This window comes from Penicillium canariense (genome assembly GCF_028826845.1).
Source record: "Penicillium canariense strain IBT 26290 chromosome Unknown utg000006l_segment0_segment0, whole genome shotgun sequence".
In the NCBI taxonomy this organism is placed as follows: domain Eukaryota; kingdom Fungi; phylum Ascomycota; class Eurotiomycetes; order Eurotiales; family Aspergillaceae; genus Penicillium; species Penicillium canariense.
Genome location: NW_026622733.1, coordinates 1,472,809 through 1,496,806, shown reverse-complemented (window position 1 = coordinate 1,496,806; position 23,998 = coordinate 1,472,809). Strand labels below are relative to the sequence as shown.

Here is a 23,998-nt window from a genome sequence, read left to right as displayed (position 1 = left end):
GATTTTCAGGTGTGTTTCCCGAAATAAGCAGCATTGTTAATGCCAGCAGTTTGTATGAACTTAGTTCCACGCCTCGCGAGGGATATGCTCACTTTTTCGCGGTTAGGAGGACGGTCTGGCCTCCGAATAATTCCAACCCACAATTGGCAGTCTGCTTTCCTGTTCTGTTGAATGTTGCAACGGTGCAGAGCGGTATGGTTGCATCACGAGTGGCTGAACCTGAAAGGTTTCGGGTAGGCGTGTTGCCCGGCAGGGGCGCCACCCGGTGTAAGGTGCATGAAGCCAAACTAGCAAGGTCCGAGTCCACCAATCCGCCTTGATTGTGGTATGTTTCTCACTTCTCCTTGGTCGGAGTTTTCTTTATCCTTGCCGACAATACTCCGCGTTTGTTGTCTCTTACCGGTCTCTGATGGAGCAAGTGAGCAGCATCTGCCCATCTTTCTATTGGGCTAATCCTTTCACCCCCGGGCTTTTTGCCGTTTTTGTATTTTTGTTTTGTTGGACTTTATTTGCCATCATTCCATAAATAGGAGAGTACCTAGCCTCTTGAATATGAAGCTGTATGCTCTCGGTAGGGCCTCACAGCGGTTCTTCGCGCCTCGATAATCCAAACCCCCCTCCGGCCGGGGTATCTCCTTGTTCTATCTCAACTAGCAACGATGCTTTCCCTGGCATCAATTGTCCTCAGCGTAGGAGCTGCATTACCATTGGCCACAGCCAATGCCTTATCGGGCGCCCTTCACCGAGACGTTGTAGTTATCGGCGGGGGAGCTGCTGGTGCCTATGCAGCTGTGCGCCTACGCGATGACTTTAATAAGAGCATCGCTCTGATTGAGAAACAGGATATCTTGGTGAGACCAAATCACTCTATCCCAGGTCCCCAGCTCTTCTATCCACTCTCACGCCACAATGATCATGGCAGCCGGTGTTAACGGGAGCTCAATGCGCAGGGTGGTATGGTCGACACATACGTTGACCAGAAGACTGGCGCCACCTTTGACTTCGGGGTCCAAACCTTTCTCAACGTTAGCGGCGCAAAGGCCTTCTTCGACCGGTTCAATGTCTCAGTTGGCAGCTACTCAAGTAGCGCCTCCCTCATCACGGAGTACATTGACTTCAACACCGGCGCAGAAGTCGACTTTGAGGTCCCCTCAATCACGGCGCAGATCGTCGCCATCGCCCAGTTCCTCACAGTCATTGAGCCGTGGGAGTCCATGCTGCAACCGGGTTACTGGAATTTCCCTGATCCCAGCAACATCCCCGATGATCTCCTGATCCCCTTTGGGGAATTCCTGACGAAGTATGGCCTCGAGGACGGGGCGCCGATTATCTACTCAACCACCGGCTTGGGAGTGGGCAACATGAGTGAGGTCGCGACTATGTTCGCGCTGCAGAGCTTTGGCTGGGATATGGCACGCGCCCTCACAGGCCAGTTGGGCTTGTTTACACCCACTTCTGGGGGCAACCAGGCTCTCTACAACGCCATTGCCACCGACCTGGGCGATGATGTCCTGTACTCCAGCACCGTCCTGAAAAGCCGTCGAACCAACTCCGGCGTCTCGCTCACCGTGCGCAACCACAAAACCGGCCAGCTCACCCCGATTATTGCTCGCCGACTCCTCGTCGCCATCGAGCCGACTGAGGATAACACCAGCCCCTTGGATCTCAGTCCCTCCGAGCAGAACACGCTCGCGAAATTCACATACTCCAACGAATTCGCCGGCCTGGTCGACAACGCCGTCTTCAACACAAACTATACCTACTTCAACCTGCCCTCCACCGCCGCGCCGAATCACACCCTCATCTTCCAAGAGGAGCCGATGGTGGCAAGCTTCGAATACACCGGCCTCGACCACCTGTTTCGCGTGATGGTGATTGGCAACACCACTTCCACCGCTGACGAAGCCAAAGCTCTAGCCCAGACCAACTTCAACACCTTGCTGAAGACTGGTCATTTGTCCAGCCCCCAGGATCAGAAGCTCAGCTGGGCTGCCTTCTCGACCCACGGTCCCATGCATGCCCGCGTGTCCGTTGACGAGGTCAAGAGCGGCTTCTACCAGGATCTGTACAAGCTGCAGGGTGCTCGTTCCACGTGGTGGACGGGCGGTGCTTTCTCCGTGAACTTCCAGACCAAGTTGTGGGAGTTCAACGAGGGCCTGATCCCCAAGATTCTGGAGGGACTTTGAACGAGCACAAGATCTACTAGATGGCCCCGTGGGATAAATCGTGTCTGAAGGACACCCCCACTTGGCGCATTCCGTCGTGGTATAGAGGAGAGTTACGTTAGATCACGCACGAGTTCCGGAATACCTCATTAGAATCAAAAAGTCTCTCGTTCCCATAAGAACTAGAACTAGAACTGGAACTGGAACTGGAACTGGAACTGGAACTGGAACTGGCCCTCCCCTCATGATTCAAGCTCTCGATAGAGATACGAAGACACTACACACTAGAGCTTCGCTCGATCCTCCGCAAATCGATAAATAACATCCCCAAAACTCCCTGTCGGAAAAACATAAAACCACCTCAACTCCCCCTCGCCCACGTTGACAATGCCATGCTGCGCATCGCTTGGAATAAACACCGTACTCCCCGCCTGCACCCGCCCCACAACCCCATCAATCGAGACCTCGCCCTCTCCCGCCAGGATATAGTAGATCTCCGCCTGCGCGTGTCGGTGTGGACAGAGACGTCCTGTGCGCGGGGGGCACACTGCGATGCCGGCAGAGAGGTCGGAGGAGCATGTTTGCGGGCGCGAGATGAGCGTATGCCAGGTGAGGTTGCCGTGGGCAGGGTTGGGGAAGGATTCTGGGGACGTGGTTTGCGTGTAGGTTGGAGGGAGGATGGTTGGTTTACTCTCCGTTTTGAGGGGTTGTGACGGTTGTTGTGAAGATTGCCGGGCCGGGGGTGGCTGGCGTTGGGGTTTCTCGTTCATGTTTGTGAGGTCTCCGTCGACGTGTGGATCCACGAGGTTTGGCTGGGAGCTTTGAGCTGAGCTGAGCTGAGCTGAGCTGGATATCCGAGGCTGGACCTCGTTATTTATGCGAGAGGCAGAGCATTTACTTCCAGAAATGAGAAATTGTCTGTGTGCCCATGTATGTGAGGAAAGGTCGTGTAGAGGTATGCCAGATCCTGACTTATATAGTTCCCCGCGAAGACCCACATGGAGAACCGACTTGCTCAAAACAGGTTGACTTTCCGTTATCCGTGACTCATGTCTAGATCGAGCATCAACGGACCCGGGCGAATCGTGGTGATAAGAGGCCCAGAGATTGCGCGATACCTGACAGAATTCAATTCCGTTCATATCTTCCCGGGGGTGGAGACCCGACCTAGACGACTGAATGATTTGTCTCCAGCGGCATACTGGAAAAATTACGCGGCCATGATGAACCTCGTCAAGGCTAGTCTTGATGATGTACGAACAATTTTTATTTTTATTTTTTTAAAAAAGGAATGTAAATGAAAATGAATCCCGAAACCCCTCCTACTCGCATTATATATAAGAAGTTTTACATATATACTACGAAGAAACAAGCATCCCAGAGACCAGTATCAGAACCAGAGCCAGAAAAGATCAATTCGGCGCACAAGAAAAAAAAAGATGCAAGCCCTCCTGAGTACCATCAAACATCTCAGGAACAAAAGGGACGGGGGTATGTATGTAGCTGAACTGCCGAACAGAACGCGGGAGACCATTGGGACACAATCATGAAGAACCGTGATTGGGCCAGCATTCATCCTCTGTCATACCAGAAACAGGAACAGAAACAGGAACACAGGCATAAAGGGCAAAAGCCGTGCAGAAGAAGGAAAAGCCGTGCAGAAGAAGGAAAAGAGGCAGGTTGAAATCGAAATCGAGATTGAAATCGAAGTGAAGCCAGCAAACCCAGAACCACCTACCCGGGCAGAGAGGGAGAAACAGAGGAGGATGAGCAGAGGATGAGAGGCAGGTGAGCGGTGAACGTGAAAACGAGAACCGTGCACAAGACAAGAGCACCCCCATATCTGCGGCGGGCCACCAAGGCATATGCATCCGGAGACATATACAGGACAAGGACAAGGACAAGATTTATGCGGGATCAAGACTCCATGATCATGCAGTGAGAGACGAAAGGAAAGGGAAAAAAAGAGAAGAAAAGGAAATCCGTAATCACATGTCAAAATTATCGTCAACGTTGAAAATCCCGGGCTCCGTGCCGTCCGTCTTCTGGACGCCGCTCATGCGCTGGTCGGTCGAGATGTTGGCCCGGTGCGTGCGCTGCCATGCATCGTCCTGCACAGTGTCCTCGTCCATTCGGACGCCTGGCTCATGCGTCAGGTGGTGGTCGATGGAGCTCTCGTTCACAAAGGTGAAGCCCTTGAAATTGGCCTGCATGCCGGGAGACAGGGGAGTGGAGCCGGGCATCATGCCGTTGGCCAGGGCGGCGGCACGCTCGTGCAGGGAGTTGTTGTTCTCCAGGGCATTGGTAAATTCTGGGTCGAAGTTGGAAGTGTCGGTGTCGGACTGCAGTTTCGGCTTGAAGGGCGGGATGACCTGCTTGCGCCCCAGTGCCTCCCAGTCGACGTCGTTGAAGAAGGGGTGGGCCATGAGCTCCTTGGCATCTCCGTTGGCACCTAACCGGTGCTTGGGATTCCGGTTCAGCAGACCCTTGACAAAGTTCCGGCCCTCAGTGCTGAGAGCATCACGGGGGAAGCGCACTTTGCCGAAGGCGATGTTCTTGTACATCTGCTGCGTATCCTCGGCATAGAACGGACTCCACCCGCAACACATCTCAAAGACCAACACTCCAAGGGACCAGAAATCCACCATCTTCGTGTAACCTTGCTCGTCCAGCAAGACCTCCGGGGCGAGGTACTCGGTGGTACCGCAGAACGTGTTGGTGGTGTCGTTCTGGCTCAAGTTGGCTTTGGAAAGACCAAAGTCACACAGCGCGATATGGCCATTGGCATCCAGCAGGATGTTCTCGGGTTTCAGATCCCGATACACAATATCATGATCGTGCAGATGCTGCAGTGCCAAGATCAACTCCGCAATGTAGAACTTGGCGCGGGCCTCCTGGAAGCGACCTTCACGCTGCAGGTGCCAGAACAATTCACCCCCCGACATATAGTCCGTCACCAGATAGAGGTCCGTGGGGGTCTGGAAGGAGAATTTCAGCCCGACGATGAACGGCGAGGCCGTCATGGCAGTGCGCACGAGAATATTGCGCTCTCCCAAGGTGTGCACCACCTCCTTCTTCTGAATAATGACTTTCTTGGACAGAACCTTCATGGCGTAGATACGCTCCGTGTCCTTCTTCTTGACCTGATAGACTTGACCGAACGTGCCCTTGCCAATCAGCTTCAGAATCTGAAAGTCATTCGGGCCGACCTGCCGGCGCTCGGTCATCTCAAATTTCATCTGAAGATGAATCTCCCCCGACACCAGGCTGTCTCCGGCAGCACGAGCGACCAGGGGGAACCAGCCTTCGAGCCGGCTGTGGTCTTCCTTCAGATTGATCGCGAGGCGCACATGGCCCAGGAAGGCTTCTTGGTTGCTGCGATCGTAAACGGTAACATCGACCTCGGACTGATCACCCAGAACATCACTAGAATGCAGTATTAGCATACGCACCCGGGAATGTTGTGCCAAGCAAAGATATGGTGTGGGAATGGGAAGAGCCAAAAGCTTACAAGACCGCCTCGTGATCCCAATGGGGATCGGTCACGGGGGTTCGGCCCTTGTGATCGTGACCATCCAGAGCACTGTTGTGGCTGCTCTGACGGCTTTTCATCGGAATGGCCATTGGCTTGCCAGCCTCCGCATCCGACTCCATCTGACGCCGCTTCTTTTCCTCTTCGCCGGATCGAGCACCCTTGGAGATATACTCGTTCCACTCAAAGACACACACGACGTAGGGATCAAAACTGGGGCGCAACCCGCGGGCCTCGGAGATCTTCACAAACAATTTTCCCTTGAGTGGCCCCACGGGAGCGCCGTTCTGGGGGGATGCGCTGGATTGGCGGGGGAACGCCTCGTCGAGCTTCATGGCGATTTCGTCGGTGGAGCTGTCCATGCCATCCCGGGGCGTTTCTTCGGGCGACTCCTCGGACTGGCTTTTGCGAGGAGCCGATGTGATGGACTTCTTCTCGGCCGATTGGTCCTCGTTGGACATGGCCCGGGGAGTCAGCGGCGGGGTATTCTTGAGACGCACCCCATCGGGTGCGTTTCCAGTCAGCTTGGCTAATTTCTCGGAGGATATGGAAACATGCGGCATCGCGTGGTCGACCAAGGGGGTGTCGGAGGGGCAGAAGGCATCTGAAGCAGCAGGAGGGAGAGATGGATTGGAGAAATGGGTGGCCAGAACAGGGTCGTCAGACACGCTGGAGACTGGCAGGGAAGTTTGACGGCGCGAAGGAGGGGTGGAGGCGGGTGGGATCAGATATTTCTTCAACATATGAAACATCGAGGACCCCGCGCCCGTATCGAGACTCGACCCGAGGTCCATCTCGTCCGACTCCTGCTGGAGCAAGGAATGGGGCGGAGTCGGCGGGTTGGCAGGTATCACCTCCATCGGATCCGAGCCCTGCCCGTCCTCCCGCTCCATCATGACGAAGGACTCGGAGGAAGCGCCCGGGGGGGTGATGGAAGATGGGGGTGTAGGTGATGGAGGGTCCACCGGAGAAGGGGTCGAGAGGTATGACCAGAACCGCGGCAGACTCGCTTTATCACCAGAGAAAGAACCAACCTGGAAGTAGTTGTGCATGATGGAAGGCAGACGCTTGTCCGCGGGATCGGGCTGGGGCGTTGCGATGCCGGTCGGAGTGGACCCGTTCGACCCGATGTGGTCGGGGGTATCGTCTTCGGGGCTGGAGCTATGAGATCCCAGCGATTAGCAGGAGCCATGGTGGGTGAGGTGATGAGAGCTGGTGGAAGGGCATGAGAGATATAGGATGCATAGCCGGCAATGCATGGTATGCAGCTGCGACCGGGCGATCCTCCGATCCGTGGGCAGGCAAATCCCGGAAAGCCCAGCACGAAAAGAATGTGAAGGGGGTGTTGGCGGGGGATGTTTCAACCACAGGGCTTCTGATCGAGTTTTGTCGAGGCCGGATGCCGCTTGAGACAAGTGCTGCAGGGAATCGTCCGGGCATGCAATGCGGTGTGAGGGGAGGGGGGAGGGCGGACCCTCTTTTTGGGGGGGCAACCCGCGAACAAGGCCTTTCTCCCCCACCACACAGGGTCGATGGCCATTGCAAAATTCCGTTTGGCGCGTTTGGCGAGTTTGGCGAGATGGGCGAGATTGGGGATGTTGAGCCGGGGGAGTAGGGCAGGGAAGATGGGGAGGAGCAGAGGCAAAAGCATCAGAAGCGTGACTCACTTGGGCTTCATGTCGCCGTCGGCGTGCAACTCGGTTCCCTGCGCAGCGGCCATTGCGTTTCCATCTAAGACCCCCGCCAGACGAGAGAAAAGGTTGATGCGGAATGGGGTAGTGGCGGCGGAGGAGGAGGCGAGGAGGATGAGGAGGAGGAGGAAGAGGAGAGGATGAGGAGGATGAGAAGGGCTGGTCAAAGGGAAGGGAAAAAAAAGAAACTTCGACGCCGCCCGATGATGAGCTAAGGGAGATTGCGGGATGCCCCCGATCGGCTTCGGCGCCCCCGAGCGTAATGTGGATGGGCGATAGGGCGGATAGGGCGATAGGGCAGTAGCGCCGTAGGGTTGTAGGGCGATAGAGACGAGAGGATCAATATCGAGGACTCGAGCAGAGTCAAGAGGCTATCGAGGTGGGAGATTCCTCATGCACTGGGCTGTGGGTGACGGAGGCGCTACTCGAACGGATCCCAGGGCTGAAGACAGGCGGACCATCAGCTGCGGGCCTCCCAGAAAAGAACGTCCCTTTGAACCCGAGGACACGCCGCAACTCGCTATTTCTATCCTCTACTTCGCGATGACCTCGGTCACCGGTCCCACCGAATCAGCCAGTCCGGATGAGCGCCAGCTGCAGACTGGCGAGGAGGCAAATCCCTCTTGGGACTGCAATCAAACTAACCAGAAATGCAGAAGCGCATCCCCGGTCCGTCACAACGAGGGCGGTGGAGACCGCGTCGTGCCGGGTGGCGTACAGCTGATTCCTCTTGCAAATGGATGCTAGGAACTATACCAGAGATCATTCCCAAGGGGCCCGGGATTTGCGTGCAATACCCCAACTGAGCCGATGGAAGGCAAAACAGACGAAACCGGATCGCGAACATGTGGCGCTTCCTCGCTAGCCAAGGTTCGCCGTACTTCCCAACGGAGTATACGACAGCCTCTTGACTATCAGCACTATCCGCAGCAGCTGGACTGCGGCCTTGCAGAATTCGCCTCTTCCACTGGATCGTCGTGATCGCCTATCGCTCCTCCCGACCCTGGGTTTCATTTCCCATATTTTCTAATCGCGCATCTCCACTCGGGCGGGGTACACTCCTGTCCCTGACTGACTCTCCGGGTTCCTAATCTGCCAATATCAAAACCCTCCACGAGCTACTTCTCCCCGGTCCTACCCCCCTCATCCTGGGCCCTTCTAGTGCGATTCTGCCCAAATACACTGGATTCCCAAAAGTCCGCCGCAAGTCCGATCTTCGATCGGCAATTCCTAGGCGATCGAGATCGTGCCGCCTTCTCGAATATGGCTCGGTCCCAGCTGCCTCCCCTTGCATGGCCGAAGGAATCCATCCGGACATTCCTTCTATACGCGAAAACCCCTCCTGTGCACCGCCCGTCGCGCCCGATTTGGGGGCGCTATGCCATGGATCCGCTCGATAGACTCGTAGACTTGTATATTCGTTGAGGCGGAGCTGCTTGGGTTCCTCGGCACCTTGACTCCTCGCCTCTCCGGCTCGAGGCCGCTGGCAGAGGGTATGACTTGAGGTGCAGATGCCCGGCGATCTCCACTCCCTGCGTCATGAGGCGTCCGCCATGGGAGTCCCATGCCCATGCCGGTCCGATCTGGCTGGATGACACAACCGTAATGGTGGGCGGCTACGTGCCACAGATATGTGATGTGGATGCGAGGAAGAATCACGGCATGACAAGTAACGCGAGAGCTCTCCTACGGTCCTGCGGACAGTCCTCCTCACAGATGGAACTCCGGACGGAGTGGTCTTTCCCCAAGTCCACCCCCCGGGGAGGATCGGCATCTGCCCCTCACCCTTGCCTTCGGGTCCCCACGAGGGGGAAGCGAACAGGCGTGTCGGAAAATAGTTCCTAACGAATGCGATCGCTGAGAGTCCAGGGATTTCACCATCCAGGAGTTCTCGCTGGTGCTTTTCTATAGTCTGGGATCGTCGGATCTAACACCGACATAACGACCGAAGTATATAAAAGGTCAAACATGGCAGGTCCACACGCATCCCTCCAGAGTTCCTCGGGCGCTCCGAGGTAGCGTCTCAGCATGCCAGTGCTACATCCGTATATCAGTTGGATCTGCCTATACCCCGGCCTCAAGCCAGCGATGCACCGGCGTCGAGCTTGGTGAATCCATCGGGCCACCCCCGACGATCCCAATGGCGACGGAAATCCCATTCGCAGGTCATCTGCAAGCTACAGCGCTGTGCCACGGCCGCCCGGCATGCAGCCGACTCTCTTCCCGAGGCTGCTGGGTCCCATTGCTGCAGTCGAAGGACCTAGCGGCCACTTCTGGAAGCGGCTGGGGAAGACGATGCTACCAGACTGGCTGGGATAGTGCAGAATGACACACTTGACAGGAGCACTCCCGGCAGGGGCATGTGCCAAAACAGCACGGGCGGTTCGGCGCAAGCCTGTCAGACTGGAGATCATTGTCTGGCCCAAGCGATGAACTGCTTTCCAGCAGGATTCCTTCGATCGCGGCCATTTGGCAGGTCAATTTTCCGGGCTGGGAGACGGGGATACAGTTGCATGTGATTCCTGACTCTTGCGTATATACAATTCTACCCCGCCAGGAGCCCGTGGTCCAAAGGAGGTCATGTCAATAAAGCCTAGTATTCGGTGGAATGGGCCGCCGGCGGAGCCAGTCCCACTGCGCGGAGGGTAGCTGTCCGGTAGGGCACGATTGGAGGTAGGCGACGGAAGTAAGAGTCGTGCTAGCGGCGTGCTAAAGCACCCCTCGGGAGAGAACGGTGAGCTAGCCGCCCGGTGAGCGTTTCCGTTAAGTGGACCGTGCAGTATGGTCTCCGGCATGAGCTCATCGTGCGGCGGTCCGCTGCTGCATTGCAACAGTTGAGTAGCACAATGACCGACAGCTGGCCCGCACAGGGCGAGCGACAGGGAGACCAAAGGAGGGCGGTCCGAAGTCTAGAACCTGCTGATCCGTGCCCGCGTCGTTAGTTGCCTGACGGGATGATGGACAGGCCCACGAGGAGGGAGAATATGACGTCATTTTGACACCCGGTGGGGATCTGTGCTGGTCACGTGCCCATGATCCGTGGGTAGGCGGTCAGCTAGAACGATTGGATCACATGATGATGGGAATTGTTGGATGTAGCCACGTGACATGGGCAGGATCATTGGTTTTGCCGATGGGAGCAAAACAGCTCTCCGTCTACATCGGAGATCGCCCTGTGCATTGAGACTCCGCCTGTCGACGCCACGATGCCTCGAAAGCTCCGGGCGGCCGCCCAAGCGGCTGCCAAGTCCATGAGTGCGTGTCTCACACTGACCTACCCTGTCCATCGAGGCACAACCTGCGCGACAATTGCCCCCTGTGAAACGCGTTGCGACTAACCCCATGCCCCAGAAAACATCCCGACCCTCCCGGACCTCTCCGACGACGAAATGGTAGATGCGCCGCCATCGCAGCCCTCCTCGCCAGCTTTGGAAGAGCCGGACTCGCCCGACAACGACCCCGACGTGGAGCCCGAAGCCGATGAGCCGGACGCGGAGGAAGCGCAGGCTGAGACGCCCGGGGAATCCAAGGAAGACGTGACCGGCGCAACACCCGCAGTCGACGATACGACACAGCTGGACGGCGCGACAGACACACCCACTCACGGGATTGGCCGCCCCGCCATCCCGCGCAAACGCCGCCTCGGCCGCCCACCCAAGAACCGCCCGCCAGACTGGGATGCGCCAGACGGTTCGCAGACCCCAATTCGCGTCACCACCCCCGTCAAGCGGCGGCGAGGTCGTCCCGCCGCTAGTGGTGGCCGCTGGGCGCGAAACCGGGGGCCCTCGCACAACACCCAGGTCCCCGTGGACAAGGAAGGGAACATGATGGACGTGATCGGGGACGAAGTCGCGCTTCCCCCGAACCCCGTGGGCGACAGCAAGGTCGACGAGAATGGCCATCTTCTCGGAGGCCGGGAGTACCGTGTCCGCACTTTTACCATCCTTAACCGCGATGACAAGTTGTACATGCTGTCGACCGAGCCGGCACGATGCATCGGCTTCCGCGATTCCTATCTCTTCTTCCAGAAGCACAAGATGTTGTACAAGATCATTATCGACGACGATGCGAAGCGCGATCTCATCGAGCGAGACATCATCCCGCACTCGTATAAGGGTCGTGCCATTGGTGTGGTTACTGCGCGCTCGGTGTTCCGCGAGTTCGGCGCAAAGATCATCGTGGGCGGCAAGAAGATCTACGACGACTACGATGAGCAGGCTGCCCGCGAGCGCGGCGACATCGAGGGCGAGCTCGCGGTGCCGGAGGACAAACTGCCTGGCCCCGGAGAGCCATACAACCGAAACCAGTACGTCGCCTGGCACGGCGCCAGCAGCGTTTACCACACGAACGCCCCCTCGGTGCCCATGGCCGGTGGAAAGCCCGTCGATCCCAAAAAGCGACGGATTCCAGTAACAGACGAGAACTGGATGCTAGAGCACGCTCGCGCCGCGAGGTAAGCATTCCTCATCCAGAAGCCCCGTTCCGTGGTTGTGAGGATCATCGCCGCTAACATGGACCAATTCTAGCCAATACAACTCTAAGCTCGCCGAAATGCGCCGCGCCACGATGGGCGGCATCTACGATGTCCACACCAACGCCATGCAATACCCACAAATCATGCAGCCAACCCACGCTCGCTGGGAGCGCGTGCCGCCCGCCGACACCCGCAGCACCGCCGAGCTCATGACCGACATGTCCTCCCTCAGCCTGGCCACGCAAAACCCCCCCCTCCGATTCCCAGTCCGCATCCGCATCGGCAGAGCCCAGCGACTCCGCCGCCAAACCCGACGGCCAGCACCAGAACCAGAATCCCACCCCCACTATTTTCCCGCCCGTCCCTCCCCACATCTCCAGCCGCTACGTCGTCACAGATATCGTCTATGAATCGCCGCCATACTCGAACATGGGTGTCCCAGGCCCGGACGGCGACCTGCGCAACTTGTCCCCCAACGGCCTGGTCAGCATGGCGAACCCCAGGCATCCGGAGTTCATGACGCCTGAGATCGTCGCCCTCCTGCCGGACGACTGTAAGGAAGCGATGCTCGATGCGGCGGCTCGCGAGGCCCACTGGAAGTCCAAGTGGTCAAATGAGACCGACGACGGGCTGCGCGCGCGGCCGTCAAAGAGTTATGCGTGGTACCCTTGAAGCGGGCACGGGCCGGGCCCATTTCAATCTCTGTTGGCTAGGTTGAAGAACCAGTCCAGAATCCTCTTCTGGCGAGGGCGCCATGGCTTTTACTCCGTTCGTTTCGTTTCGTTTCGTTCTCGGTTTTTTCCAAGGGAGTTACGTTTCCATGGAGGTGTGGTTCCTGCTACGGCTGATGGCTTTCCTTTTCTGGGCGACATTTTTTATATTACGGATTTACTAGCATGGGAATGGGTGTGGTTTCAATCATGGTGGGACTTTTAAAAGATGCCATGGGAGTTTGTTATAGGTGATTCTATGCTTTTCTTTCGACACTCTAGGTCACTAGCTAGCTGGGTTCCATGGGACAAGGCATATTTATATTGATATTTGTCTTGCTGCTATCTTCCGCTTCTGGGTAAAGTAGATGCTTATGCAAGTTCGTGTGCATCGATGTACATTCATCCATTCTGCTTCACGCTCTTTCGCATTTCGATTATCTTACGCTTGCTGTTCTCCTCAAGGTAGGTGATTGTGAATGATCAGCGTGAGGCGTTTTCTGGCCTCACACCCCATAATGTGTCGCCAACCCCACACCTGCACAATTGTAATTTCCAAACCAGTCACATGAAAAGTTGGCATTTGGCATCTGATGGTGTAGGTCCCTCTCTTTGGGACTGTCTTGTCTTTCTTCCCAACTTTCTGGGTATAATCCGGAACGAACTATTAGTGCATTTGTACAGGTTTTATCCACAACTTTCACTTGAAGTTTTGTCAGGATTCAAACTTCCGAAGGATCACTGTATAGACTATCCGTTTTAATCGGACGACCCGCTTTATGCATTATTCCGTGGGTTAGTGTGGAGATGTTTCCTCGGAGTTGAGTTATATTGCAATTCGTAATAAATACCATATTACATGGCTATAGGAGATCTAAATTGGGTCCCACTATCGAAAAGAAATCTGAAGCAGAGGGATAAACATATAGAAAGAAACGAGGTCCGCAGGCTCGGTGAGTTTGCGGGATAGTTTAAGCTGGGAATAGGTTAGGTAAGTAAAGCGATTGCGATTCCAAGGGAGGTCAGAACCATATTGAAGATGTATAGGAGAGAGGGGCAGATAAGTAGAACTCTCAGCGCCAGAATACAGAAACCAGAAGACACAGGGCTTGCTTGCGAGATAAGAAACGAGGTAGGAAGCATCCAATGCAGAGGCGTGAAGACAGGGAACCCCCCGACCAAAAAAAGAGAAATGTGCATATGCGTGGGTGGATATTCGAAGACCGACTGGTCGCTACATAGCCATTTCGGCCTTGAGCTTGGCCAGCTCGGCCTCCTCGTCTTCTTCCTCGGGTACGTGTGACTTGTTGACTGCGGGTGGTTAGCACGGTGCCACTCGGACAATAGCAGATAACGGGCACGGCGTTGACTTACGCTCCGTATTTCCAGCAGCCGGCAGCCCCTCCAACCGAGAGCCCACCGGCGTGGGGCCGGTATTGAGCATGCGCTCGTCCATCGCCTCCTGCTCCATACCCTCCAGCTCGGCATCCAGCTCTCCCTCGTCCACCTGCTCGCCCAGCGGCATGTTGGTGATGGCATCGCCAATTTCCTGGCTGAGCAGGTGCTGTTCTCGGAGTTTGTCCCTGCAAGACAGCCGTCAGCAAACAACTACCTTCCACATACCATGGCGTCGTCTGGCCGACGCCATTTCCGTGTCTCGTCACATACATCGTCTCGTCAACCTGCTCCAGGCTCATACCGCCGTGGATCTGCTTCATAGCATCGCCAGCTGACTTCATGGCCTGCAGCGTCTCATGGTTGATGTTCGCCGCCTCGATCGAGTAGATCTGCTGCTCGAGTTGCACGACTTGCGCTGACGTCTGCTCGAGGTTCTTTTCGTGCTGGTGTTTCCGTCGCAGGGCAGCTTTCGCGGCTGTACGGCGTCAAATAGGAATTGTGTCAGCTCTTATCGCCCTATAGATAGACACACACGTCTCTTCCAGGTTTTGATCTGCGGGGCAGAGGTAGGAGGTAGGACTGTACCGCTCTTGTTTGTGCTAACGTGTTTCCGCGCTGCGGCATCTTGCTCCGCAATCTGGTTCTCCAGGTGCTTCTCACGCTTCTGCAGCATTTCTAGTTGTGCCCGGAGGCCCAGGATGGCGTTCTTGGGGGCATCCTTCCGCTTCTGAGCGGCCGCGCCGCCAAACCAGGACCACATTTTCGCGGACGGGATATGACTTGTCCTGGAAAAAAGGTATGGGTGGGTGGATAGTCGGGTTTATCGGAGCTGATCAGGCAGTACTGGCAAATGCAGAGGTTCTCGCAGTGCGCCGGCAAGTCGTGCGGCACGTCAGGCGGTGGAGGTGGGTAGAGATAGGCTCCAGCCAAAGCTCAGACGCCGGAGCGAAGCCAAAGGGCCGAGAGTACGGCTAGAGAAGAGGAGGAGGGTATTGAAACAGTTCAAATCGAATGGAGAGCAGGCCACGGGAGGCTCAGGAATCACGGGGTGCCGGCGCAGTCACGGATGGAGCCAAAATAGAGGGGAGTCGTTCCCCTCGCTGGGCCTATGACATACGCCGCTCCATAGTGGTCACGTGGCATCCGCCTTACCAGGCCGACAAAAAAAGGTCAATTTGATACAACGCGAGGCTTTCTTCTCCCCTCATCCCCGGGATGAACGGGCCGCGTCCCTCGACTCGGGCGTTTCTCTGCGATCTATCATCTCTGCCGGCGGATTCCAAAATCCGCTTCTTAGGCTGGTATGTGATGCTTATCAACAACATGTATATCCCATACAAGACTAACACATGAACAACAGTGTGAGGCAATATGATGTCAAAACTGGCCACTTAATCCTCGAGCACAACTACCCACGTAGCAGAAAAGAGCCCTGCTCGGTCTCGGTGGACGTCAATGCCGTGCTCGAGGACCTGACCTCGGAGGAGCTGCGCGTGGGTGCGTGGTTGAATGTGCTGGGTTATGTCCGAGATTCGACGACCCCAACTCCATCCTTTTGTTCGTCTCAGCTGGATTCCTCACAGCAATCCATTGGAGCTTCTGAGATTGTGAATATACCAGTCAAGGTCGCACCGCGTCCGGTGTATATTGATGCCGTGATGGTCTTTCCCGCGGGTGCCATCGCAGTCGGCGAGTATGAGCGTATTCTACGCAATGCCCAAGACGTGGAGCGACGCATGCGTTTTACTGGATGAAATTTATCCGAGTCGGTGAGACGTTGGATGGATACTCCAAGCAACCTGACTGATCATGGTGCCTACGAGAAATGATACCCAGCATGACAAGACGGAATCATTCATGACATAAAATCGTATATATCGATGCATCGCTCATGCAAAACTTTTTGCGGCCAACGCAATTGAGCTGCAACTTTGCAAACACCTCCAATGCACAGATGACGGGGTATCGGACCAAGCAAGGCAAAGGCAAAGGCAAAAGCAAAAATCAAAGGCCCTAAGTCACTGCCAACAACCCTAAACATCTCCGTTTTGCTTCTCCACATCATTCGCGAGCGAACCCCCCTGCACCTGCGGCGTCCTGCGCGCCCTCTTCCCCTCCAGCTTGATTTTATCCTCCTGCATGCGCATAATCAGACTACTCTTCATGCGAATCTTATGCCCGTACTTATAAAACACAAACGGTATCGGCACAATCGCAAGCTCCAGCAAGCCCAACAACGTGCCGGACCAATTCGGCCCTAGACTGGCGTACATGTACCCGCCCGCAAGCGGCAGTACTCCACCTAGCACACTCCGAATCACCGAGTTGCCCGCCAGCGCGGACGCCGCGTACATGCCATAGCTGTAGGTCAGGTAGTTGGACGCATAGATGAAGACACCCGTGTTGCCGGCGCCGAAGGGGATACCTGCGAGCAGGGGCACGATCCAGTGGATTGAGGCCGGCGAGCAGGTCCAGGCGAACCAGAGCTCGCCGATTGGGATGAGGATTGAGCAGATGCAGACGAAGGAGACCATTGCTTCGGGGTGCACGCAGCCCGTTTCTGGGTCCTTCGCGTGGCTGTTGATGAGCCGGCGGACGAGCGGCTCGCAGGCGATCGTGATGAGCACGCCGAGGCCGATGCCCAGGAAGGCTAGGCCCGAGAGGCCCAGGCCCCAGCCGCGGATGTTTTGGAAAACGTTCGGATATGCGACAAAACACAGGTAGAGGATGCTGTAGACGATGGCGATGTAGATGTTCCAAAAGATGCTGGGGAAGGTAATTAGTCCATGACTGCTCCATCTGCACACGGGGACGATAGGAATGCAGATCCATCTTACCAGATGGGCTCGGTCACAGCCATCACGAAAGGCCGGCTCAGATTCAGCTTCAAAATCTCATACAAACTCGCCTTCTGGTCATAACGAGACCACCAGCGCTCATCCCCCGTTTCTTTCCGCAGACGCGCCGCTTTCTTCTGCAGCAGAGTGGGCGCATACGTCTCCTTCAAGATCGCTGCAAGAACAAGCGCCACGGCCGAGAGAATCAGCGCGATCCAGCACATCCAGCGCCAGCCCAGATACTGCGTGACAAAACCGCCAATCACGGGGCCCAACACTACGTGATCCCGTCAGCAATGCCACAAGCTACCACTCTACCGGTCAACGGAAAACGAAACAGGGCCCATACCAGGTCCATTCAACGGCCCAACACTCCATATGGAAATCGCCAGCGCACGATGCTCATCATCCACAAGATCAGCCACCATCCCAGGCGCTGTCGAGATCATCACGCTACCGAAGAACGCGCCGAAGAAGCGGACCACAATCAGAGCCGTCACGGACTTCGCCAGGGCAGCCGGGATAATCAGCACGGTGAAAATGGCCAGACAGATCACGCAGACAGGCTTGCGGCCGTAGACCTCGCTGAGTGGGGCCATGAACATGGAGCCGATGGCGAGACCAAACAGATAGAAGGTTAGACCGAGGGTGACGACGGTCTCGGACTGGTTGAATTCATCGCCGATAAGTTCGACACCCGAGGTGTAGGATGTGGAATACAGGACGCTGTCGAGCGCATCAGTCAACATGTTATGCTTTTCTGCATTGCCTTGCAGTTTGGAAAAAGGGACTTTGAAAAAGGACATCCAAGGGTGGCACAAGCCACAGTCGAACTCACACGATAAGCGTATTCCACGACAAGAACAACAATCCCATCGCCTTATACTTCAACGTCCAATTCTTCGGGTTTTCCGGGTCCTCCTCGCCGTCCCAGTCGACTTCATAGTTCGGGTCCGCTGTCGCATTCGTCGGGATGGTCGTCACCCGCTGCGAGAGCGACATATGGTCCGAGAGCCGCGATGCGTGCGCTGTTAGGGTCTTGCCCAGCGCCTCGTCATCAGCCTCAGCATCGGCCGAGGAGACGGAGATGATGGAGTCAGTGTCGTGCGATACGCGCTCCGTGTTCTGCGGCCATTTCTCCCCAGAGCGTGAGTGGGAGTCTGCCGAGGAGGAGGTTGGAGACGACATCTCCGGTAACAGAGGGCAAGCTGGAAAGCTGTCGAGGCCGGAGAAGGTAATTGACAGAGTTGCGGGAGCGAGGCAAGCTTATTCGAGCTTCCTATCTTGCAGAATTGAGTACTTTATCCCCCGATGTGGCGTTCTTAGATATTGGGCGGTGTTAGGGCTGACTGCTTCGGGATGAAGGCAGTCGACACCAGACGGGCGATACTATTTCGTTACAAGGCACAGACAATACTCAAGGCCAGCCAAGAGGCACAGATGGATGCGAATAAAAAAGAAGCCAGAAACTGGGAGGATCGTTCTCTCGTGGTAGACTGTTCGGCCAGTTGGCCGTGCCTTTTACGAGGAACGGAGAAAAGAGATACAAACTACAGAAGGGAAAAAAAGAGCAAGCACTAAGATAACGAGCGCATGAAGTAGTCCACAGCACGCGCTCTTTCTACCCAAGCCGCTTGGAAATTTCAACGCCTTCGGACGGCCAGGTGGGGCTCAGAGGGCAAGTAATAAGCCTAAGCTGCTGTTCCGACGAGGGCCAAGACTTTGCAGTGCCGAATAAGGTGATTTGACCAGCAGCTAGCATGCAGATGGACCTAGAGCATACCGATTGCGATGAGGGGTCGTGTATCGCGGAAAGCAGGCCGAGGGACACGCCACAAGCCGCGGTTGAGTAGTCTAAAGATTGGCTCTCCCGGGTGGTGATACTTGCCGGCCTCCCTGCTCCCCATCTCCAGCCAAGACGGCTCCGTGGAGACATACCCCGTGGGCAACAGTCTCTATTTGACGGTCACTGTTGAAGCTGAGCGTGGGCAGCTGTCCCCGCGCATACCCCCCTTTTTGTCGGTGGATGTCTCCCGCTCGTCTCAGGGGGGTCTGTGGGCTGTGGGACTGGGTGGATCGCGGTCTGTCTGCGCTTCGCGTGCCGGTTTGCCGAGTTGCACCATCCCTCGGCCCATGACCAGCCCAGGGGCCAAGAGCGGGCTGAACTGGCTCTGTTGGTTGCCAAATTCAAAGCCAAAGCTAGCGAGGGCGCTCGTAATTCGTCACGAGCGGGTTTTTGGGGAGTGAACAAAGGTAGGTACATCCGATGCATGCCCACGATATGCGCAATGGGGCAATGCGGGATACGGAGGCCAGGCAGATCAGGATCGGGTTATGAGTGTTCGGGTGAGAGACCTTCTCGGGTGCACATTGGAGTGGGCCTTGGCTTGCCGATGCGATAGCTGGTCCCGAAAGCTGGCCGATTGAGTTGATGGACGTGCGATCCCCTCGAGCTTCGCTTCATTTTGTGTTGTTTCGGGGGCGGAAAGCATTCCGCGGGGCGGTGGGAGGGTCCAAAAGTAGGTACTCCCCTATACTTCGTAGTCCGAGTGGAGATACCCTGGAACACGCCTCAGAGTCGACCAGGAGCTAAGCAGGACAAAACAGACTAGTGCGGAACACCTGGTAATGCGTTAATGCGTTAATGTTGGAATGCTTGAATGCTTGCTAGCTTTCTATGAAGCAAAGTGGACCAGGCCAGGCCAGGCCTCAAGTCTGTTTGTCGAGGTCTAGCGCCCGACCTTAAAATCTTTAAGGTCCATCTCAATCCACCCCTCGCTGTCCCATTCCTCTTTCAATCGCGTCAATCTGAAAACCTTGAAATCCCGACGTATTCTCGGAGAAATTGGAGTATCTGACGCGGCCAGCCAACCACAGCCAGCGGGCGTCCTCGTTTAGACCTAACCGAGCCGACTAGCTCTAAGCGACCTGAAAACCCCGGGCTTCGCGAGATTGTGACGGTGATGGAGTCGCAGAACAATGCACCACAAAGGGTGGGATCGCTTGCAATTGCATTGGATTGAACAACCAGGGAATAAAATGAACATGATCTGCTGTCTTCGCAACCAGCGTCCGTTTTCTTTTCAGCCTTCCCTCTCTCACTCTCTCTCTCTCAAACCCGAACTATACCCGATTCTAGAGAAACCGCTCGACTGCGCCATCCAAGCCACCCCAGAGTTTCGCGTTGACGACTCCCAGCACTGCTCCCCGGACAGTGTCCGTGGCCCAGAAATTTCCCCATAATCAGGTTTTTTCTTTGCTTTTCCTCGAGCCTAAACGCTTTCCTCTGGTGTGAGAGGGAAAGGGCCGTGTGTACCAGTTCGAGCTTCAAAGTCGCCTCCGCTCTACCTCCGGCTGTAATCACGCATTTCGACGCAGCACTGGACGAGATCAGGAACGCGGGCGGAAGACCGCAGCAATGATTCCTATCATCCTTACCTCACTCGTTCTGGCAGCGCTGTACCTGTATCATGTCAACGCCGCCATGAAGCGGGTCCCCGAGGAGGCGCGCAAATCGTCCCCGCACCGCTGGACCGTCGACGAGGTCAAAGCTGCCTACAAGAGAACTGTCGAGATCCCCGTTGATATAACAAGCAGTCTGCCGCCGAAACAGTCGCGCCGCTATGTAGTGGTGGGCGGATCTGGTGCGTTACCCTCTGTTTACTTCTGGCAATTCGTTGCTTTAGTCAAATGAGGCTGTTTTTTATGAATGACCAGGGCCAAAAAGTCAAAATGGAAACTGGAAACACTGACAGTCCCCAATTTTAGGTCTCGTGGGCGGCTGGATTGTTTCGCACCTCCTCGCGCGCGGGGAGAATCCAGCTTCCCTGCGTGTTCTAGATCTTTTGTCGCCGACTCAAGATGTTCTCGACCAGGGCGTGGCCTTCGTCAAGACCGATATCACCGACGAGCTCGCCGTAACCACAGCCTTTGAACAGCCATGGCCGGCATCCGTCGCCAACCTGCCCCTGACCGTCTTCCACACGGCCGCCACGATTCGGCCGTCCGAGCGGCTAGAGACTTTCCTCCCGCTGTGCGCAAAGGTCAATATCGACGGCACCAAAAACGTGCTATACGCTTCCAAAAAGTGCGGTGCAACCTGCTTTGTCTCCACCTCCTCCGGTTCAGTGTCCCTGCATAAACCGGGCTTCTGGATAGCGCCATGGGAGACAGTCCCGCGGCGTGCAATGCAGATTCTCAGCGACGATGCAAAGCTTCCCCAGCGTCACGACGAGTTCTTCGGTAACTATGCCGTGACCAAGGCTGAAGCCGAGCGCATTGTCCGCTCAGCGGATGACCCGGCCAACGGCTTCCGGACAGGCTGTATCCGGCCGGCGAATGGGATCTACGGTATCGGAAGCGACGCGAGTATGACTATCACAGGCGTGTACTTGCGCAGCGGCGGCAGTCCTACGTGAGTATCGCATCAGATTCATGGCTCTACACACCCTCCCAATCCCAACCCTTCTAAGAAGACCAGAAAAACACCATTCTAACACGCACCCAGCTGGCTTGCCCCCGTAATTCAAAGCTTCGTCAACGCCGAGAACGTCTCCCTCGCACACCTGCTCTACGAACAGCGCCTCCTCGAACAATCCCAACCATCCAGCAACCTTCCAAACACAGGCGGCCAAGCCTTCGTCGTCACAGACCCAAATCCAGCCATCTCCTTCGGTGACATCTACACGCTCCTCGACACGCTCGCCAAAACCCCCGTCTCCTTCCCGACCCTCCAGCCCGCCCCGCTCCTGCTGCTGGCATACCTGGTCGAGGCGTACGTCTACGTGCAGCATGCGCTGCTGCCGTGGCTCCTGCCCAGGCTCACGGGCGACGTCGTGCAAATTCAGCCGTCGCTGTTTGCTATTTCGGACGTGTTCTGTGTCGCGGATGACTCGCGTGCGAGGAGGGCGCCGGAGGAGGGTGGGTTGGGATATCGGCCAGAGATTACTACGTTGCAGGGTATGTGTAAGCAGTTGGTGGATTGGAATGCGAAGGCTGATGCGAAGGCTGTGGCGGAGCGTGTGGGGAAGCTACACATGGGGCCTGCTTTGGTCGGACAGAATGGGGTTGAAGTGAAGCTTGTTGCGCCGACGGAGCTGTAGGTGGTGGTCATGCTGCTGCTGTCTTTTGCGTGCATGTATTCCATGCGCCTGTCATGGATCTGGGTTTGGACGGGCATGATTTAGTTTGATTCTTACAAAGCATAGCATAGAGCGTTCAAGTGGATCTCATATTCTTTTGAGGGGGTTTGGGACGATTTTGATACATATTTGTACCTCTCAGTGAACAGTAAATGCATGAAAATAGGGGTATAATATTTCTTGAAAACTCGAAAAAGATTGGAGCGGAAACAGGATCCCGCTCAATGTTCTAATAAAGCAGCCAGACCGCAAAGACCTGAGTGAGGCTTGATACTGGGTATCGGTATCCGAATCAGCGTAAATTTATGCTCTCCGATCAGGCCTTTCCAATGGGGCGAAAAGCCTCAAGTGACGACGGCCCTGTTAAGCAAACTTCGCAGCGGAGATGGAAGCACTGATGGCAGCGACGGAGTGCCGTGCCTGCGATCTCCTCAGGGCGTGCAATGAGGCGATATCCATGTATGCCATCCGTCCAAAGTCGTCAAAAACAGCCGGTCCATCTTGCGCGGTGACACCCGGGAGTGACAAATAATGCCGGCATAGAAAGATGCCCCTGCCCCGTGAGGTAGAGCAGGCCTCGAGCAGCATATCCCCACCAAGTGACTGAGGGGGCATCTGTCCCACAAGATAAACCCCGAAGGCGCCTGTCCGACGCGGGAGGAAACGGATTCCGGCACCCCCGACGTAGCACCTCATTCAGTGGAAAAGTGACACAAAAAATCCTCCGGCCCAGGCCTTTACCGTGCCTGCTGTTGCGCGGCCAGCCTCCTCTGCTCCAGAATCTGCATCCGCACGCCTTCAGACGCCAACTCCACGTCCAACACTGCCGCAATCCCACGCTTCCACGTCGCCTCGAGATTGGTCAGCTCGCCATAGCTCGCATCCTGCGCGATCTTGCGCTGCCTGTTGACCTCCTCCGCAGCAGCCTTCGTCTCCGCTAGCTCCTTCTCTATGCCACGCAGAGTCTCTTCCAGCTGCGCGTTGCCGATAAGCCACGCATTCTTGCCGTGCTCCTCCAGCAGAGACAGATTCTCGTGCCGCTTGGTCAGGTGCGAGCTGGATGTGTAGGCACTTTGAAGGGTCTGCCGCCACTCGGGCAGATTGGGGGGTTCGGTGTCGGTCCGGGTTGGTGGTTCGGGGGCTTCGTAGCGGGTTAGGTCGATGCCGCCTGTGAGGGGGGTGCCATTGGCTTTGCGCTCGAGCTCTTGTTGGATGAGAGGTGTAAATTTGAATTCTGGGGCGGCGGGAATGGATGGGTGGAGGCTGGAGGAGTGTTCTGGGGCGAGCTCAGCGTTGATGAGCTGCTGAGCATTTTGGCGCGCGGAGGCTGAGGGCGGGGCGTCGACGTCTGGTTTGGGTGTTAGTTTGGGTCAAGGGGGCCATTGGGTAGGTGAGAGGGATGTACATGGTAGAGAGTCGTGTGCTTCGGTAATGAGAGGCATTTTGAGGAGTGCGCGGTCGCGTTGATGCCGTTGAATATGAAACTGCAGATGGAGATGGGGACATGCCAGGATCAGTATTGGACCATTAAGGCGGTCAGGTGAGTGCGGGTCTCGAGTCTACGGTATCATGTGACCCGCATACCGATCAGCATCGTGCAACCGATTGGTGCTTCCCCGCTGCAACAAAATCTTCGACTATGACCTTGAAGCCCATGGCCTAGGCGAATGGCGCGCGGTGCATTCGTAGACCGATAGCGGTGTAACCCTGATGATCCTGCCCTTTAACAGGATATCACGCTGATATCTGACTGCAGAGCTGATCTTGGCCAGGAATGAATGGCCTCGTAGCTGTAGCTACTGAAAGTCTTCAGAGTCTTATCCACTGGCATAGACCACGGGCCGGCTGAGTGCTCAATAAATGCCCCCAAATGCCATTCGGTATCACTGATATATCACGTGATGGAACTGCGATTCACTCAAGTTGCCCAGTCCGAGACTCCCGCTGAGCTCATGAAAGCAGCGGCACCCAAGGCATGTATAGAATGGCCCCACAGGCACTCCGGAAAACTTATCGGCTTCTACCATGAGATCTTAAGCAAGCACAGAGT

At 56.1% G+C, this 23,998-nt stretch overlaps 11 protein-coding genes across 11 annotated transcripts; 5 read left to right on the top strand and 6 right to left on the bottom strand.

The window, feature by feature from the left end:
- Positions 1–659: 659 nt before the first annotated feature.
- Positions 660–2,186, top strand: N7482_008524 (uncharacterized protein; the record flags this gene model as incomplete). The annotated part of the gene is made up of 2 exons (XM_056690648.1): positions 660–851; positions 951–2,186. The coding sequence occupies 2 exons, from the start codon at positions 660–662 to the stop codon at positions 2,184–2,186; spliced, it is 1,428 nt and encodes a 475-aa protein (XP_056540413.1).
- A 263-nt stretch (positions 2,187–2,449) lies between these two features.
- On the bottom strand, positions 2,450–2,935 carry N7482_008523 (Cupin 2 conserved barrel; the record flags this gene model as incomplete). Its single annotated transcript, XM_056690647.1, has 1 exon — positions 2,450–2,935. One exon carries the CDS (start codon positions 2,933–2,935, stop codon positions 2,450–2,452), a length of 486 nt encoding a protein of 161 aa, XP_056540412.1.
- A 1,218-nt stretch (positions 2,936–4,153) lies between these two features.
- schA (serine/threonine protein kinase SCH9) lies at positions 4,154–7,417 on the bottom strand (the record flags this gene model as incomplete). The annotated part of the gene is made up of 4 exons (XM_056690646.1): positions 4,154–4,372; positions 5,516–5,591; positions 5,677–6,858; positions 7,365–7,417. 4 exons carry the CDS (start codon positions 7,415–7,417, stop codon positions 4,154–4,156), a joined length of 1,530 nt encoding a protein of 509 aa, XP_056540411.1.
- A 514-nt stretch (positions 7,418–7,931) lies between these two features.
- On the top strand, positions 7,932–8,135 carry N7482_008521 (uncharacterized protein; the record flags this gene model as incomplete). The annotated part of the gene is made up of 1 exon (XM_056690645.1): positions 7,932–8,135. One exon carries the CDS (start codon positions 7,932–7,934, stop codon positions 8,133–8,135), a length of 204 nt encoding a protein of 67 aa, XP_056540410.1.
- Positions 8,136–9,565: 1,430 nt separating this feature from the next.
- On the bottom strand, positions 9,566–9,802 carry N7482_008520 (uncharacterized protein; the record flags this gene model as incomplete). The annotated part of the gene is made up of 1 exon (XM_056690644.1): positions 9,566–9,802. The coding sequence occupies one exon, from the start codon at positions 9,800–9,802 to the stop codon at positions 9,566–9,568; it is 237 nt and encodes a 78-aa protein (XP_056540409.1).
- Positions 9,803–10,594: 792 nt separating this feature from the next.
- On the top strand, positions 10,595–12,534 carry N7482_008519 (Chromatin structure-remodeling complex subunit rsc7; the record flags this gene model as incomplete). Its single annotated transcript, XM_056690643.1, has 4 exons — positions 10,595–10,643; positions 10,740–11,841; positions 11,915–12,082; positions 12,156–12,534. The coding sequence occupies 4 exons, from the start codon at positions 10,595–10,597 to the stop codon at positions 12,532–12,534; spliced, it is 1,698 nt and encodes a 565-aa protein (XP_056540408.1).
- A 1,272-nt stretch (positions 12,535–13,806) lies between these two features.
- N7482_008518 (ESCRT-III subunit protein SNF7) lies at positions 13,807–14,730 on the bottom strand (the record flags this gene model as incomplete). The annotated part of the gene is made up of 4 exons (XM_056690642.1): positions 13,807–13,883; positions 13,947–14,155; positions 14,196–14,445; positions 14,505–14,730. 4 exons carry the CDS (start codon positions 14,728–14,730, stop codon positions 13,807–13,809), a joined length of 762 nt encoding a protein of 253 aa, XP_056540407.1.
- A 455-nt stretch (positions 14,731–15,185) lies between these two features.
- On the top strand, positions 15,186–15,724 carry N7482_008517 (nuclear telomere cap complex subunit Ten1; the record flags this gene model as incomplete). The annotated part of the gene is made up of 2 exons (XM_056690641.1): positions 15,186–15,271; positions 15,331–15,724. 2 exons carry the CDS (start codon positions 15,186–15,188, stop codon positions 15,722–15,724), a joined length of 480 nt encoding a protein of 159 aa, XP_056540406.1.
- Positions 15,725–16,003: 279 nt separating this feature from the next.
- N7482_008516 (MFS transporter) lies at positions 16,004–17,995 on the bottom strand (the record flags this gene model as incomplete). The annotated part of the gene is made up of 4 exons (XM_056690640.1): positions 16,004–16,736; positions 16,808–17,084; positions 17,157–17,533; positions 17,646–17,995. The coding sequence occupies 4 exons, from the start codon at positions 17,993–17,995 to the stop codon at positions 16,004–16,006; spliced, it is 1,737 nt and encodes a 578-aa protein (XP_056540405.1).
- A 2,230-nt stretch (positions 17,996–20,225) lies between these two features.
- N7482_008515 (putative 3-beta hydroxysteroid dehydrogenase/isomerase family protein) lies at positions 20,226–21,909 on the top strand (the record flags this gene model as incomplete). The annotated part of the gene is made up of 3 exons (XM_056690639.1): positions 20,226–20,451; positions 20,576–21,221; positions 21,315–21,909. 3 exons carry the CDS (start codon positions 20,226–20,228, stop codon positions 21,907–21,909), a joined length of 1,467 nt encoding a protein of 488 aa, XP_056540404.1.
- A 776-nt stretch (positions 21,910–22,685) lies between these two features.
- On the bottom strand, positions 22,686–23,390 carry N7482_008514 (pre-mRNA-splicing factor SPF27 family protein; the record flags this gene model as incomplete). The annotated part of the gene is made up of 2 exons (XM_056690638.1): positions 22,686–23,296; positions 23,354–23,390. 2 exons carry the CDS (start codon positions 23,388–23,390, stop codon positions 22,686–22,688), a joined length of 648 nt encoding a protein of 215 aa, XP_056540403.1.
- Between the last annotated feature and the right edge of the window lie 608 nt (positions 23,391–23,998).